Source organism: Malaclemys terrapin, chromosome 19 (genome assembly GCF_027887155.1).
Source record: "Malaclemys terrapin pileata isolate rMalTer1 chromosome 19, rMalTer1.hap1, whole genome shotgun sequence".
In the NCBI taxonomy this organism is placed as follows: Eukaryota; Metazoa; Chordata; order Testudines; family Emydidae; genus Malaclemys; species Malaclemys terrapin.
This window is the reverse complement of record NC_071523.1, coordinates 1864719-1880640: the sequence shown is the minus strand read 5'-3', so window position 1 is coordinate 1880640 and position 15922 is coordinate 1864719. Positions and strand designations below refer to the sequence as shown.

The 15922-nt window shown below is 55.6% G+C and overlaps 1 protein-coding gene across 1 annotated transcript; it reads right to left on the bottom strand.

Moving 5' to 3' along the window:
- Positions 1–1049: 1049 nt before the first annotated feature.
- On the bottom strand, positions 1050–15423 carry LOC128826210 (proproteinase E-like). The gene is made up of 8 exons (XM_054009381.1): positions 15315–15423; positions 14750–14835; positions 13052–13149; positions 7214–7348; positions 6332–6468; positions 4105–4250; positions 2979–3131; positions 1050–1133 (listed from the first exon to the last, which is right to left on the bottom strand). Exons 1-8 carry the CDS (start codon positions 15352–15354, stop codon positions 1113–1115), a joined length of 816 nt encoding a protein of 271 aa, XP_053865356.1. The 5' UTR covers positions 15355–15423; the 3' UTR covers positions 1050–1112.
- Positions 15424–15922: the final 499 nt, after the last annotated feature.

Here is a 15922-nt window from a genome sequence, read left to right as displayed (position 1 = left end):
GGACTGTGTTCCTGCCGTCCAATAAACCTTCCATTTTACTGGCTGGCTGAGAGTCATGGTGAATCACAGGAAGTGGGAGTGAAGGGCCCTGACTCCCACACACTCCGTGACAACCTGTCACTAGGTTGCCTCCCCCATTCATCAAGGGGCCCACACTTTCCCTGACCTTCTTCTTGTTGCTAATATAGCTGTAGAAACCCTTCTTGTTACTCTTAACATCTCTTGCTAGCTGCAACTCCAAGTGTGATTTGGCCTTCCTGATTTCACTCCTGCATGCCTGAGCAATATGTTTATACTCCTCCCTGGTCATTTGTCCAATCTTCCACTTCTTGTAAGCTTCTTTTTTGTGTTTAAGATCAGCAAGGATTTCACTGTTAAGCCAAGCTGGTCGCCTGCCATATTTACTGTTCTTTCCCATTACCGAGGAGATGCACACACTGTGCTTTCCCCTAGAGACTGTGAGGCCAATAATATGAGACCAGGCAAAATGACACTGACAAAATAAAATCAGCTTCAAAGTTCTGAGTAAGAGACTGGGGCTCTTCTGCAGCAGCTCAGCTGCCCCTCTTGCGTTCCACACACACCCCCCCCCCCCAGTGTCTGGCCTCGCACTCTAGACTGCGCTTTTGATAGTGGGATACATAGTCGTGTAGGGCCTGCTTTGCGCTTGTCTCCCATAGGAGGCTAGCTTTTAATAAGAGCTCAGCATCCACCAGGCTCCCATCCTGCTGAGTTCTCTGGAAAATTCTGACCTGGGTGTCACTTCCGCACGTCACACCGGTGGTTGTGTTCTACACCTGCCCAGCCTGGGTGTCAGTGACAATGCAGAGCAGAATCAGACCCACTAGGTATATGGGAAAGGCTTTGAAGAACAGATTCAAAACTACAGGAAGGCCAGAGCAGAGCATAAAGTCCCAGAAAAATTCCTCGTTTTACACAACCTTCCCTCCACCATGCTGCCCAACTGCAAAGAGCCCTAGATTATCGGCACTGCACTAACCCTAACAAAGGGAACCCCCTATCCCCCAAGAAATACACCTACAACGGGATTTCTACAATTGTTTTATTATCTGCCCAGGAAAGTTTCTCTGAGATGTGGCTCTTTCAGCTTATCATGCGTTATTAGCGATGGTCTGAAAGAAAAGCAAACCAAAGTATATCACGGCAGGATACAATAAACTACAGCAGAAATCATATTCTGGGGGCTTGAAGCCCTGTGCATGTGTAACGTGATGCCCCTGAGTGGCTCGAACCTGGGACCTCAGGATCATAACTAACCCAGCAACCTCTAGTGCCTGAGCTAAAAAAGCTGCTTCCCTTAGCCAAGGCTGGAGCAGGATCATCAGCCTCCGCCTCTGGGCCAGCAGCTCCCAGACTTTTTACTAAGACAATCCGCCAACTGCATTTTGTCACCATTGCCCCTGTGCAGCTCCCCCGCCCCTGCTCAGTCCTCCAGCCCCTGTTCTCCCCTCCCTTCCCCTTCTGAGTCCTTCAGCCTCCTGCTCCCCTTTCTCTCCCCAGCTCTCGCTCTCCCAGTCCTGCAGACCCCAGTGAGCCGCTGCGGCCAGGCCACAAATCGCTACCCAGCTGCTGACTGTCCATTCGCTGGCTCCAGCCGCTTCCTCCATGCTGTGGCTGCTGCCCTGGCCCTGCTCTCACATCCCCTGCGCAGCAGGCACATGGAGGAAGTGGCCAGAGCCAGCAAGCGGAGAGTCCGCAGCCTCTCCCCATCTGGAAGGTGCCTCAGATGTGCTTCGTCCACGCTGCTGCCGCCGCCCAGGGGAAATGAGAGCGCAGGGGGCCCAGACCCTTCCTACGACCCACTGGCCAGGACCCGCCGTTTGGGGTGGGGGTGTCCAGTGCCACAGCACATGGGCATGACTCACACTCCCCTCCACGCGCCAGAGGTTACCCAGGTCCAGGCCCTTGCCTGACACAGTCTGCCCTTCTCGCTGCATTCCAACAAGGAAGGGGAAATGGTTGCCCCCCAAATCATCTGCTAGGAAAACTGAGGCCCCAAAGGCCCAGGCCTGCTCTCAGTGACGCTGGTTTGACACTTGTCGAGTTCATCTGAGCCGGTTTGTGCCCTGAGTTACACGGGTATAAATCCAGACAGTCACGCCACTCGCTGCAGCAGAGGCACTGGTGTAACTGAAAGTGGAGCCTGGCCCTGACTCCAGAGGAACTCCGCCACTGGGAGCAGTGAAATCCAAATCCGGCCCAAAGGGACAACCAGAGCACAGGGCAGCAGAGCTGGGATTACAGTGCAACAACTCCAGTTTGCAGGTGCATGCTTCAGCCACTAGGCCATGCTGCCCCCCCCCCCCCCCAACACCTCCCTCTGCCTGCCTCCAGCCCCGGCTCACTGCAGGACAGAGCTCACAGCCACAGCCAAGACAGATGTTCTGTCTCAAACAATCCCTGGAGCCGGGTGGTGCTGCAGGCCACCAAGCATCCTGCTTGCGGCTCTGGGTCATCACACGTGTGTCATTGGAGAAGCACATCCGAGCTAGTTTGCCTCCAGTATCTGCTGTGCTGAGACCAGCTCTTCCAGGCTCCAGATCTTACAGAAACCCCTTTGCAGGCCAGACTCAGCTGTTCCTTATTTTGTGCTGCAGTGACATGGGCTGCGTCTGAGTTTCCAGCTGCCGGAAGAGGTGAGGCACAAGGGGGACCAAAGGTGACGTCACATGCTCCGAGGGGCCCCGCGTGCTCAGTGCTGTGTGCGGGACAGCTGGCTGTGATCTCTGGATGGGGCCCGTGGCACTGATCTCGGCTCAGAGCCCCAGGAGGACACCACTCAAATTCTGTTCATGGAGAGAGCCCCCAAACATTGTCCGTCTGGGGGCCCCTGTCCTGTCCATTTACTCTGGGTGACCTCCCAGGACCCCCTGCCTGGCCATTTGATTTCTCCCTGGCCCTCCCCAGCAGCAGACCTCCCTCCCACTGCTCGCACAGTAACATGGCTGGGGTCTCACCTCTGCAATCCAGTCATCGAAGGCGGAGACGCGGGTGAAGACGGTGGGTTTCTTTAAGGCGTTGCAGCCAAGGGAAGAGACAAAGCTGGCGATGCCATGCACCTGCCATCTCCCATCAGAGGCCTTGCAGTTAAGGGGGCCACCAGAGTCACCCTGAAAGATAGACACCCCCCGTGCGTGAGGGCGAGTCAGATCCCTGATCCCTCACTCGCTGCCTGCTGGGCTAAAGTGTGGAGGCTACAGCTGTGCACCAGGCTCTGGGGGCGAAGTCCAGTGCGTCACTGGGGCCATCTCCAAGGCTGTCACCACAAGGAGGCCTAACCAGTGCCTTGAACTCTCTCACCCAGAACTGGCTGTGAAATGGTCAGGCTGAGAGGAGGAAAACATTCCAGTGCAGCTGAGTTTGATTTTTTCACCCTTCTCTGCACTGCTGCTGTTAGTCATGGGATTAGGCGAACAAAGACAAGGCTTTTGCATCAGCCGTGCAGGAATGTCTGAGCAGGAGTGTTACCTGCGCCTGGGCCGGTGAATAGGGAGCTCTTGACTCAGATGCTCCTACTCACCCAAAGCAAATTTCCAGCCTGACATTTGTACCATTTACAAGTCACATAGCATTGGTGTTACAGCCTCACTGCTCTGGCTTCTCCTCCCCGACTGGCTGACATGTAACTAACCAGCAGACCAGACGCTGTCAGTTTTACAGTCAATCTGTGCTGGGCTGGCAGTGCCGGCTGCCGGCTGCGTGTCTGGGTGTGAGAGCTACAGGCCAAACTGCAGGCACCAGCCGATTACCGGGAGAAATGGTGAATTACTCGCAATCACACTCGCCGTTCAGAATCTCCCAACCCAGCAGCTGTTGAGCAGAGAAACTGCTCAGCTCTTCTCATGGGCTTTCCTGGGAGCAAGCTGCACAGCTACGTGGAGACAGGTTTCTGCCTCCTGCAACCTTCCTGTGCATCACAAGGTGGGTGCAGTGAGTGCTGCCTACAACAGGTGACCCGCGGGTAACAGCTGAGTCACCACTGTACATTTGACTAGTGGGTGCCTGCATCAGATGCGGTAATTTGGCCAGGCAGATCACAGCCAGCGCTGCACCAGTATTTTCCGCCACTCTCTTTCTACTCACGTTGCAGCCTGATCGGATGTCCCCGCCAGCGCAGACCATGCTGTCTCTGATAGCGATGCTGCCCCACCAGTCAGGCTGGGTGCAGTGTGCATAGTCCACCACCGGGAGCAGAGCCTGCTGCAGCTTCTCAGGGAGGGACCCGCCAGCTGCAAACGGAAGATGCACCCTTACTTAGTGACACCAAGCCCAGGTACTGGGTAGGGTTACCATATTTCAGCAAGAAAAAAAGAGGACGGGAGGAGCCCCGCCCTAGCCCCGCCCCTGCCCCTCCCACTTCCCGCCCCCCCAGAACCCCCAACCCTCCCCCCATTCCTTGTCCCCTGACTGCCCCCTCCTGGGACCCCTGCCCCTAACTGCCCCCCAGGACTCCACTCCCTACCTAAGCCTCCTTGCCTCTTGTCCCCTGACTGCCCCAACCCTTATCCACACCCCCACCCCCAGACAGACCCCTGGGACTCCCACGCCCCATCCAACCACTCCCCACCCCCTGACAGCCCCCCCCCGAACTCCCAACCCATCTAAACCCCTCTGCTCCCTGTCCCCTGACTGCGCCGATCCATCTCCCCACCCCTGCCACCTGACAGCCCCCCCCAGAACTCCCAAACACTCCCCCCCTGCTCCTTGTCCCCTGACTGCCCCCTCCTGGGACCCCTGCTCCTAACTGCCCCCCAGGACTCCACTCCCTATCTAAGCCTCCCTGCCTCTTGTCCCCTGACTGCCCCAACCCTTATCCACACCCCCACCCCCAGACAGACCCCTGGGACTCCCACGCCCCATCCAACCACTCCCCACCCCCTCCCCAGAACTCCCAACCCATCTAAACCCCTCTGCTCCCTGTCCCCTGACTGCTCCGATCCATCTCCCCACCCCTGCCCCCTGACAGCCCCCCCAGAACTCCCAAACACCCCCCCCCTGCTCCTTGTCCCCTGACTGCCCCCTCCTGGGACCCCTGCTCCTAACTGCCCTCCAGAACCCCACCCCCTACCTAAGACTCCCTGTTCCTTGTCCCCTAACTGCCCCCTCCTAAGACCCCCCCCCAACTGCCCCCCAGGACCCTACCCCCTACCTGTACCCTGACTGCCCAAAACTTTCTCCACTCCCCCTAAAAAGCCCCCCCCGTTTCTTGACTGCCCCCTCCAGAACCTTCCTGCCCCCGGTCCCCCTTACCCTGCTGCTCAGAACAGAGTGTTGGGCTCTGTGCAGCCGAGCCGGACACGTGGCTGAGCTCCCCAGCACAACAAAACCCGGTCCCTGGCCCTGCACAACAAAACCCGGTCCCTGGCCCTGCACAGTGCTGCCGGACTGGGCTGCAAGGGAGCTGCCGGCTCAGAATGCAGGGCGGATCCGGCTCCTCTACAGCTGCTCCTGAGTCCAGCCCGGGACTTCCCTGCAGCCCTCCCAGCCGCTCGCTCTGCTAATCCCGGACATTGTGAGTGCTTTACAAATTCCCCCCGGACGCTATTTTTAGCACACAAAAGGAGGACATGTCCGGGTAAATCCGGACGAATGGTAACCCTAGTACTGGGTTCAAGTGCCACCTCTCCTGTCTCATTCGGTGCTCGATCCCATGCAGCACTGAGCACCCTTGGGAACTGTTGATTACCTTCAGCTCCAATGGAAGTCAGTGGGTGCTGGGAGCACTCAGCACCTTGCAGGAGAAGGCCTAAGGTGATGTTTGGCTCCTGCTGCTCCTGACAATCCCACAGAACCAGAGAGAGCCTGGGCTGGTTGGAGGAGCTGGTGATGAGCTAGGGAACCTGTCACCCCTTCCTCCCCAGCTCGACGCCCCCACCCCCCACGGGTACCAGTCAGCGCTCACTGCTGTCCAATGGCTGCTTGCTGGAGGGGGGGGTGGGGGGGTGCCCATCCAGCTCGTAGGGAAAAGGTGACCATGTCCCAGAATAACTAGTTCCGGTGACACAAACTGGCAGCTTCGCTGGTGCCCCTGGAGGAGGCCCCTCTAGGCCAGGATCGAGGCACATTGGCAAGGGGCAATGCATGTGGAAGAAACCCTGAGCTGCCCATGCTGCACTTCACTTGTAGAGAGTGGTCTCCGGGGCTGGATCTCTGCCGCCTCTCGGTGCTAGCGGAAAAGGAAACCAGCCAGAGGGACAATGAACTAATTGCATCCCTCCAAGCTGTGTCCCCAGACGATGCACACCAGCGTGGCTGCCCTTGCACTTTCCCACGAGAGAGCTCCCCAGGGCAGAGCCGCCTGGGCACGTACTGTAGAGGCGCCCCCAGCCAGTGATGTAGCAGGGATAGTCGTTGGGCAGGACCTCGCCTGCGGGCGGGAGGCAGCCCAGCTGCACTGTGTCACTCAGCTCGGCCCTCCGGGACAGCTTGAGCAGGGCGATGTCATTGCTGCAAGAGAAGGCGTCAGAGCTCACTGGAAGGGCGGGCGGCTCGGGGGTCTGGCCATGGAGCCATCCTCTAGCAGGCCGAGCGAGAAGCCAAGGATGTCATTGGCTCGGGGCTCAGTCCAGGTCTCCGGGGGATAGGTGTCCACAGCATGACAGACCTCCCTTGTGGGCAGCCTGACCAGAGAGGCCTGGAGACTGCGCTTGAGGTGTCCCCCAAGAGGAGGGAGGGGGCAGCAGGAGGGGACCATGTGGGGGCTGCTCTCCTGCTCCACGGATTGAAGACATCACTGCCCAGGGCTAAAAACCCATCCCTTGCACCACAGGGGGACAATATGTCCCTGGCACAGAGAGCCCAGGGTAGCCCGCAGCCCCGCTCACTGGTCCCTTCCCAAAGGAAGGGCAGTGTGTGCTGATCAGGATGTAGATCCCAGCCCTGTCAGGTCACAGGCCTGCCCAGGGCCTGCTCTGCTCTGAGCAGAGCCCGTGGCCTGGGAGCCAGCATGGCAGATAAAGCCGCACTGTTCCCCTGCTGGCTTTTGCAGTGGCCTGAAGGATGCTGCCCAGGGCACCGGCGACAGGCGCAGGGTCCTTACATGGGAAGAGCTCTGTGTGTGTCTTTCCCTCCCCAGCTGTTCTTATAACAGACTGTTCCCCGTCTGCCGCTGCCCTCCCTGGGAGCCCTGCCGCCCCCAGGCAGTGCAGAAGGGCGGGCAGTCGCAGCCTGGCACACGCCTGCATTGCCTTACCCGCAGGCCACGCAGATGGAGTTCCAGCGAGGATGGACAAAGATGTCCTCAGGATTCACCGGGATGCGCTGCTCAGAGCCCTCTGCTACGCTCCTGTCGTACTCCCCCAGCACCACCTCGTAGGTGCGGGATTTACTGGAAGGAAACCCCCAAGAGCCTGTGAGGGGACAGCCCGGGGATCGCAGTGGGGGCAGTGTGTGTGTGGGGGGCAGTCTGCAGTGCCCCCTCGGGACTCAGAGGGGTTTGAGACCCACACACCATGCAGGAGACATCACCCTACTCCCTGCGTTGGCCTCTAGCCCTGATCAGCAGCAGCAGCACACATGCCCCAGCTGGCCCAGCCCGGCCCTGGGCACTTGGGGACACACAGCACAGGGGCACTGTCGTGGCCGGACTGGCCCCTCTAAGGAGAGTCAGGTAGGGTCACCATCCAACCGGGTTTCCCCAGCCATGTCCGGCTTTTTCAGCTTTTTTTCCCCCTTCCCCTCATGCAGAGTGCCGCGCGGCTGATTGGACGGCTGGGCCTGATTGAAAGCCGCTCGCAGCCACTGGGGCCTCTAGAAGCCAGAGACCCTCCCCCGCTCCCTCCTCCCCCACAGAGCAGCGCCAGTGTTTGGCTGCACGTGGAGCCCGCAGCTCTCCCTCGGCCTGGGGGGGCAGGCAAGGGACAGGGAATGGGGGGGTTAGATTGGTCGGGGGCTCTGGGGGGGCTGTCAGGAGAAGGGGTGTAGAGAGCGGTTGGGGCAGGCGAGGGACAGGGATCGGGGGGTTAGATTGGTCGGGGGTTCGGGGGGGGCTGTCAGGAGAAGGGGGTGTAGAGAGCGGTTGGGGCAGGCGAGGGACAGGGATCGGGGGGTTAGATTGGTCGGGGGTTCGGGGGGGGCTGTCAGGAGAAGGGGGTGTAGAGAGCGGTTGGGGCAGGCGAGGGACAGGGATCGGGGGGTTAGATTGGTCGGGGGTTCGGGGGGGGCTGTCAGGAGAGCGGTTGGGGCAGGCAGGGGACAGGGAACAGGGGGGGTTAGATTGGTCGGGGGTTCTGGGGGTCTGTCAGGAGAAGGGGGTGTAGAGAGCGGTTGGGGCAGGCAAGGGACAGGGAGCAGGGAGACTTAGATAGGGGGTGGGGTCCTGGGGGCAGTTAGGGTGGGGGGGTCCTCAGGAGAAGGCAGTCAGGGGACAGGTAGGGGGTAGAGGGATTCTGAGGGGGGCAGGAAGTGGGAGGGGGCGGGGCTAGAGCGGCACCCCGTGTCCTCTTTTTTGATTGTTGAAATATGGTAATCCTAGAGTCAAGGCCACTCTATCCATGATGGGCTTCTTTAAAGGGACTGAACCTATCTTGAGCCCCTGCCCCCCCCCAGTAGTTAGGTGCTCAGCAGCTAATTGGTTAATGAGCATTAGGCCTGTTAAGGGGCTCCCAGCTGAAGGAGGAGCTCTTGGAGAGAGGGCCTGGGAGCCTTTTAACAGGACCAGAGCTTCACTAAGCAGATGAACTAAATGAATCAGGTCCCAGGAGAAGGGGAATGTCTCTGGGCGGGGAACCCAGAACGGGGGCTGACATGGGTGTAGTTTGACTTCTATATTTGGAGCGGGTAGCTCCAGTCAGGCCAATGGGGCCGCACATGGGGTGGGGGTGGGGGACACATTCTGTGCCTGCCCACAGGGGCACCATTTCAGATTGCGGGGGGGGGTTTGACGCAATTTTAACTGTGATTCCAGGGGGTACTTAGGCAACTGAAAACTCCAGTGTTTTTGTAGATAATAAGTTAGAAATTATCAGACAGGAGCACGGTACCTAATTCCTATATCAAGAAAGAAAATTAAATAAATATTAGACCCACTCAGCTCTGATACTAACATGTTCTGACATCTTGTGACAAGTCACTTATGGGACACTGGCTAGGTTTAAAATGGTCAGGTATATTCTCACTCAGATACGCTTACTGAAGTCAGAAGGGGCCAGCGTGATCATCTAGTCTGATCATGCACCTCGCAGGCCACAGAACCTCACCCACCCACTCCGGTAATAGACCCCTGAGCTCTGGCTGAGTTACTGACATCCTCAAATCATGGTTTAAAGATTTCAAATTACAGAGAATTCTCCATTTACACTAGTTTAAACCTGCAAGTGACCTTATGCCCCATGCTGCAAAAGAAGGTGAAACCCCCCCAGGGTCTCTGCCAATCTGAGTCAGGGGGAAATTCTTTCTCAACCCCAAATATGGTGATCAGTTAGACCTTGAGCATGTGGGCAAAACCCACAAGGCAAACACCTGGGAAACTCAGAGCCCTCCCCATCTAGTCACATCTCCAGCAGTTGGGGATTTTTGCTACTGGCAGTTGCCGATGAGCCACATGCCATTGTAAGCAGTGCCATCATACCATCCCCTCCATACATTTATCAGGCTCGGTCTTGAAGCCAGTCAGGTTTTTTGCCTCCACTACTCCTCTTGGGAAGCTGTTCCAGAACTTCACTCTTCTGGTGGTTAAAAGAACAGGAGTCCTTGTGGCACCTTAGAGACGAACACATTTATTTGAGCATAAGCTTTCGTGGGCTAAAACATGGCTGCTCTTCTGATGGTTAGAAACCTTCACCTATTTTCAAGCCTAAACTTGTTGATGGCCAGTTTATATTCATTTGTTCTGAGGTTCACATTGGTGCTTAACTTAAATAACTCCTCTCCCTCCCTGGTATTTATCCCTCTGATGTATTTATAGAGAGCAATCATATCTCCCCTCAGCCTGCTATTGGTTAGGCTAAACAAGCCAAGCTCTGTGAGTCTCCTCTCCTAAGGTAGGTTTTCCATTCTTCAGATCATCCTAATAGCCCTTCTCTGCACCTGTTCAGTTTGATTTCACCTTTCTTAAACATGGGAGACCAGAATTGTACAATACTTCATGTGAGGTCTCACCAGTGCCTTGTATAATGGTACTAATGCTTCCCTGTCTCTACTGGTGTCATAACTATAAAAGGAAGGGTAACAGCCCTCCTGTGTACAATATTGTGGAATCCCTCCTGGCCAGAGACTCCAAAGTCCTTTTGCCTGTAGAGGGTTAAGAAGCTCAGGTAACCTGGCTGACACCTGACCCAAAGGACCAATAAGGGGACAAGATACTTTCAGATCTTGGTGAGGGGAAGGCTTTCGTTTGTGCTCTTTGTTTTGGTTGTTGTTCGCTCTTGGGACTAAGAGGGACCAGACATCAATCCATGCTCTCCAAATCTTTCTGAACAAGTCTCTCATATTTCAAACTTGTAAGTAACAGCTAGGCAAGGCGTGTTAGTTTTATCTTTGTTTTCTCAACTTGTAAATGTACCTTTTGCTAGAGTGTTTATCTCTGTTTGCTGTAGCTTTGAACTTAAAGCTAGAGGGGGTTCCTCTGGGCTCTTTGAATCTGATTACCCTGTAAAGTTATTTTCCATCCTGATTTTACAGAGATGATTTTTACCTTTCTTTCTTTAATTAAAAGCCTTCTTTTTAAGAACCTGATTGATTTTTCCTTGTTTTAAGATCCAAGGGGTTTGGATCAGTGTTCACCAGGGAATTGGTGGAAGAGTCTCCCAAGGCTACCCAGGGAAGGGAGTTAGCACATTGGGAGTAGTGGCAGCAAAAGCAGATCTAAGCTGGTAGAGAAGCTTAGAGGTTTTCATGCAGGTCCCTACATCTGTACCCTAAAGTTCAGAGTGGGGAAGGAACCTTGACAACTGGAAATACCTTGCCTGATGCACTCCAGGACTGTGTTAGCCTTTTCATGGTCACATCACATTGACAGCTCATAGTCATCCTGTAATCAACCAATATGCCCAGATCTTTCTCCTCCTCTGTCACTTCCAACTGATAAGTCCCCAGCATATAGCAAAAATTCTTGTTGTTAGTCCCTAAATGCATGACTTTGCACTTTGCACTATTAAATATCATCCCATTTCTATTACTCCAGTTTACAAGGTCATCCAGATCTTCTTGTATGATATTCCGGTCCTCCTCCGTATTGGCTATATCTCCCCGCTTTATGCCATCTGCAAATTTTATTAGCACACTCCCACTTGTTGTGCCAAGGTCAGTAATAAAAAATGTTAAATCCGATTGGTCCCAAGACTGATCCCTGAGGAACTCCACTAGTAACCTCTCTCCAGCCTGACAGTTCACCTTTCAGTATGACCTGTTGCAGTCTCTCCTTTAACCAGTTCCTTTTCCACCTTTCAGTTCTCTTATGAATCCGCATCTTTTCCAGTTTAACTAATAATTTCTCATGTGGAACTTTATCAAATGCCTTCCTAACATCCAGGTAGATTATGTTTACTGAATTTCCTTTGTCTAAAAAATCAGTTATCTTCTTAAAGAAAGATAGTAGTAACTTGTTACCACCTCTTGAATAGAATAGTTGAAACAATTGTAGAAAAATCTACAATTTCTTTCTATCATTTAGGCTACTTACTTTTTGGACACGTCAGATATTAGGAATGGCAATATACAAAAACCTGTAGGAGAACACTTCAGTCTCCCTGGCCACACAATAGCAGATGTAAAGGTAGCCATCCTGCAGCAAAAAAACTTCAGGACCAGACTCCAAAGAGAAACTGCTGAACTTCAGTTCATGTGCAAATTTGACACCATCAGCTCAGGATTAAACAAAGACTGTGAATGGCTAGCCAACTACAGAAGCAGTTTCTCCTCCCTTGGTGTTCACACCTCAACTGCAAGAGGAGGGCCTCATCCTCCCTGATTGAACTAACCTCGTTATCTGTAGACTAATTCTTGCCTGCATATTTATACCTGCCTCTGGAAATTTCCACCACATGCGTCTGACGAAGTGAGTATTCACCCACGAAAGCTTATGCTCCAATACATCTGTTAGTCTATAAGGTGCCACAGGACTCTCTGTTGCTTTTTACAGATCCAGACTAACACGGCTACCCCTCTGATACTTGACTTTTTGCAGTTCACCAAGCTTAGAACAGATCATTTAACTTTAGGAAACCTCCTACCAGCCCTTTCTTATCTTAATCACCTGTTAATCACTGTTCTAAACAAAATCCGGACTCCCTGCCTCAGGGGCGCAAGATGGGAGCAGTCTCCTGTCTCCTCTGCAGAACTCATTACACTGCACACTCAGGCTGCCTGCCTGAGGCTTGCGGAGGAGGGGGGGGCGATGCCCTCCCAGCCCCCCCAACTCCGCCGATAAGGGGAATATGCCTGCAGGGCCTTGCCGTGCCATGAGGGAGTGCTCGGGGACAGCCCTCTGCCCCAGGCCCAGCCTCTGCATGGCGCGGGTCCCACTGGTGAGCAGTGCTAGCTAATAGCCCTGTGCTCGCAGTAAGCAGAAGGAGCGAAGGAGCAGACTCTGTGTGCACCTATTGCAGCCAGGCCTGGGAGCTCAGGGCAGAGTGCAGTGGAGTCAGGGGGCGGGCGCAGTAGGAGCATGGTCCCTTGCGGGTGTTCCTGGGTGAGCTTCTCCGTGTGCTGGGAACCAGAGTGCTAATGCTTAGTGCTTAGGCAGCCCTGATGGGCCACATCCTGCTCTGAATTACATCGCTGGGCGGGCAGTTGGGATTGACCTGCCCCATGGCAGAGGTGGAGGGACGTGCCCCAGGCTGCAGAGCGTGTCAGTTACAGGGCTCCATGTCACTCAGTTCTCTCCATCTGGGGGGTCTCCACTGCAGCCTAGGACCAGGCGCTGGAGCTGGGAAGGCCCATTACCTGGAATGGAGCATGTCTGTTGGGAGGTCTCACGGCAAGGGGCAGCGCACTAGGCATGGCAGACCAGGGCCCTGTGGCTCCTGCCCCAAGACCCCGCGGTGCGTCAGCCGCATTAGAGTCTAGGCAGTGGGGAAAGGAGGAGGCTTACGAGATGCAGTGCGCAGCCGTCATGACCCATGTGGGAGCGATGAGGGTCCCCCCGCAAGTGTGGTAGAAAGCACCGTCCTTCTCGTACTGCAGGGAGATCTGCCAGGAGACAAGACAGGGCAGTGGGGGACCTGCTATGGAGCTCCAGGGCTCCCCGTCTTCCGGCTCCCACCCACTGAACCAGCCAGAGACCATGGTCCATCAGAGTGCTAGTATGGCCTGGCCCGGCTGTGGAGTCAGGGTGCTCTCGGGGGGGCTGTGGTTACACGCGGCGGAGGCTGCTTTGCGAGTTAACATGGCACACACTCTGCTGGGGCAAACCTCTCCCTGCTCACACAGCACCAGAGGGCAGCAGGCACCGAGGGGCTGACCCACACGGACAGTCACTCAGAAATGCCCTGGGAGTTGAGGGGAGCAGCTGGTCTCTGGTTCCCACCTGGCACTCCCTCACGCCCACCCCCTGGCAGAGCCCTGCTCATGTCAAGTGACTACGGAGGGGCTTCGGGGGGCTCTTTGGGGCAGACTCTGCCAAGGTGCTGCTGCCCCTTCCCAGTGAATTTTAGGGCTTTTCTGCTTCTCCCTGTGCCCGTCAGTGCCATGGGCTGGAACATGGGCATAGACACAGAACTGCTAAAAGGCAAGGAATCCACCGTGCCCTCCCCAGACTGCTGCGAGCTGGAGCCCAAAGTCTGATTTCCAAAGGGTGGGGCTCAGCTATGTCTGAAACCAGCCCCGTAAGCGTAGCCAGAAGCTTGTGCCAATCCTGGCCTTGGGCTGCCCAGTCTGTCAGTAGGGGCCATGGAATGCACACGGCGGGACCCACAATAGGCACAAGCTGGGATCCGGATAAAACAGCTGCTAGAATTTCATGCACATCAGACGTGGGACTGGTTCTCCCAGACCGTAAGGTCAGTGGGGGAGGGGGTTGCCTAAGGACTGCGGGGATGGGGGGGGGGGGGGGAGAGTTTTGCTTCCTCTACAGCTGTGAGGAGAAGGCATGAAGAAGATGGAGTTTCCTGTTCCTTTAGCTCTCCTTTGCTCCATAAACTGGGCACTATTTAATCCCCACCCCACCCCCACCCCCTTTGCTTAGCCTGTCCATCACCATAAGAGCTTGGTGTGGTCAGAGCAACGTGCAGGTCTAACCCCCGCAACCTCCAGTCCTGGGGAGATTACAGCGGGGTGAATAATGGAGTTTTTTAGTCCAAAATTTGGGGGTGGGGGGAATTTCGTATCCACCCAAAGTGAATGTTTTTTCAGATTTTTAAGAAACCTAAACAGTTGAAGAAGAAATTGATAATGCTGCAGCCGTGTCAGGGTAGGACCATGTACCCGTGACGGGTCAAACGAAATATTTCATTTTGCTTTGCAGTGTTTGAAAATGCTTTTAATTTTTTTTAATAACTGGACGTACTTTTGAAAGATTCACTTTGAATTGAGAAATCGAAACATTGAGCTTCAAAAAGAAATATTGGGGCGGGCTCCAAAAACTGTTTTGATATTCTTCTGACCAATCAAATGAATCAAAATTAAGGCAAACACAGGTCAAGTTTTGACCAACCCAAAGCTGGATTTTTCAGTGGGAAAAAAAAAGTTTGCTCTGAACCCTAACACCCGGCGCTAGTGCAGCTGGTGCGATCGCATCGAGCCTCACTGCTGATTGGCTCTCACCGCGGACAATGGGATGGATTTCACTCACCTGCCAGGGCCAGCTGTACGGCACGGCATCCTCTCCGTTCACCACCCTTGTGTTGGGGGAGTAGGTGGGTCTCCCACACCCATGGGCTGGAGGGGGAGAGCACTGTGCATTACACAGATGGCAAAGGCACCGGACCCTTCTGCTGAGCAGAGGAGGCTGGACAATGGGGAAGCGAGACATGTGGTCATGGCAACTCATCCTCTCCAACCCTGGACGTCCCCAGTCACTCCCCAGTCCTGAGGTGGAGGGGCGCTCCCCTGGCCCCGGCTCTCCATGGGATGGTTACCTTGCCCAATGTAGGCCTACCCAGGGTTTCATCCCCTCCTGAGCCAACCCCTCTCCACATTTACAACTGAGGCAGGCACCAGGGCCCGTTCCCTTGACAGCACCCTGCACAACCTCCGCGAGGTTGAGGGGCAACCGGGGGGCTAGGCACAGGAGGACCAAGGAGAGCCTGTGTGTCCTGGGGCTGCAGATGGCACGAAGGGCCTTCTTCCTTAAGTATGTGCTCTCGGCAGGGGCCCCGGGGCAGAGGAGAGAGTCTTCTCTCTAGCCCGTTTCTTACCACCAGCCACAAGCAGAACGGGGATCAGCAGCCGCAGCATCTTGGTCAGACGGACCACAAGGACCAAGGGCCCTTTAATACTGCCCTTTCTCAGAGGCTGCAGGGAAGGGAGGTGCCTAGAGCTCTGGGAGCAGGTGTTGGAATATCCTGTGCCCTGGTGCAAGGTCACTGTGAGGAAACAGAGCCCTGTCCTGCGCCTGCCTGGCCTTGGGCAGATTGGGACGTGGCCAATCGATGGATGCCCAGAGCGTCGCTCAGCAAACAGGCTGGGTCACAGGCCGGGTGTCCTCTAATTTTTCCCACCCATGTGCGGAATGACTTTTGTTATGTGCGCCAATATAGAGGTGAGTTGTGACACATTACCTCCACCTTGGTGCACATAACAAATGTATGTGGTGGGGGTGGGGCTGAGGGGTTTGGAGTGTGGGGTGGGGCTGAGGGCTGGGGTAGGGGGGTGAGGGCTCCAGCTGGGGGTGCGGGCTGTGGGGTGGGTCAGAGAGTTGGGCTGTAGGGGGGTGATGGCTCCGGCAGGGGGTGTGGGCTCTGGGATGGGGCCGGGGATGAGGGGTGTGGGGCGCAGGCTGCCCCGGGGTACGGCGGGGAGAGAG

Excerpts from the sequence above, each read along its gene's own strand:
- LOC128826210 (XM_054009381.1), bottom strand. The coding sequence starts at position 15,354 with ATGCTGCGGCTGCTGATCCCCGTTCTGCTTGTGGCTGGTG. Across the intron at positions 14,836-15,314 it reads CGTTCTGCTTGTGGCTGGTG|CCCATGGGTGTGGGAGACCC; the intron begins GTAAGAAACGGG and ends CTCCCCCTCCAG. Across the intron at positions 3,132-4,104 it reads ACATCCGATCAGGCTGCAAC|GGTGACTCTGGTGGCCCCCT; the intron begins GTGAGTAGAAAG and ends TCTATCTTTCAG.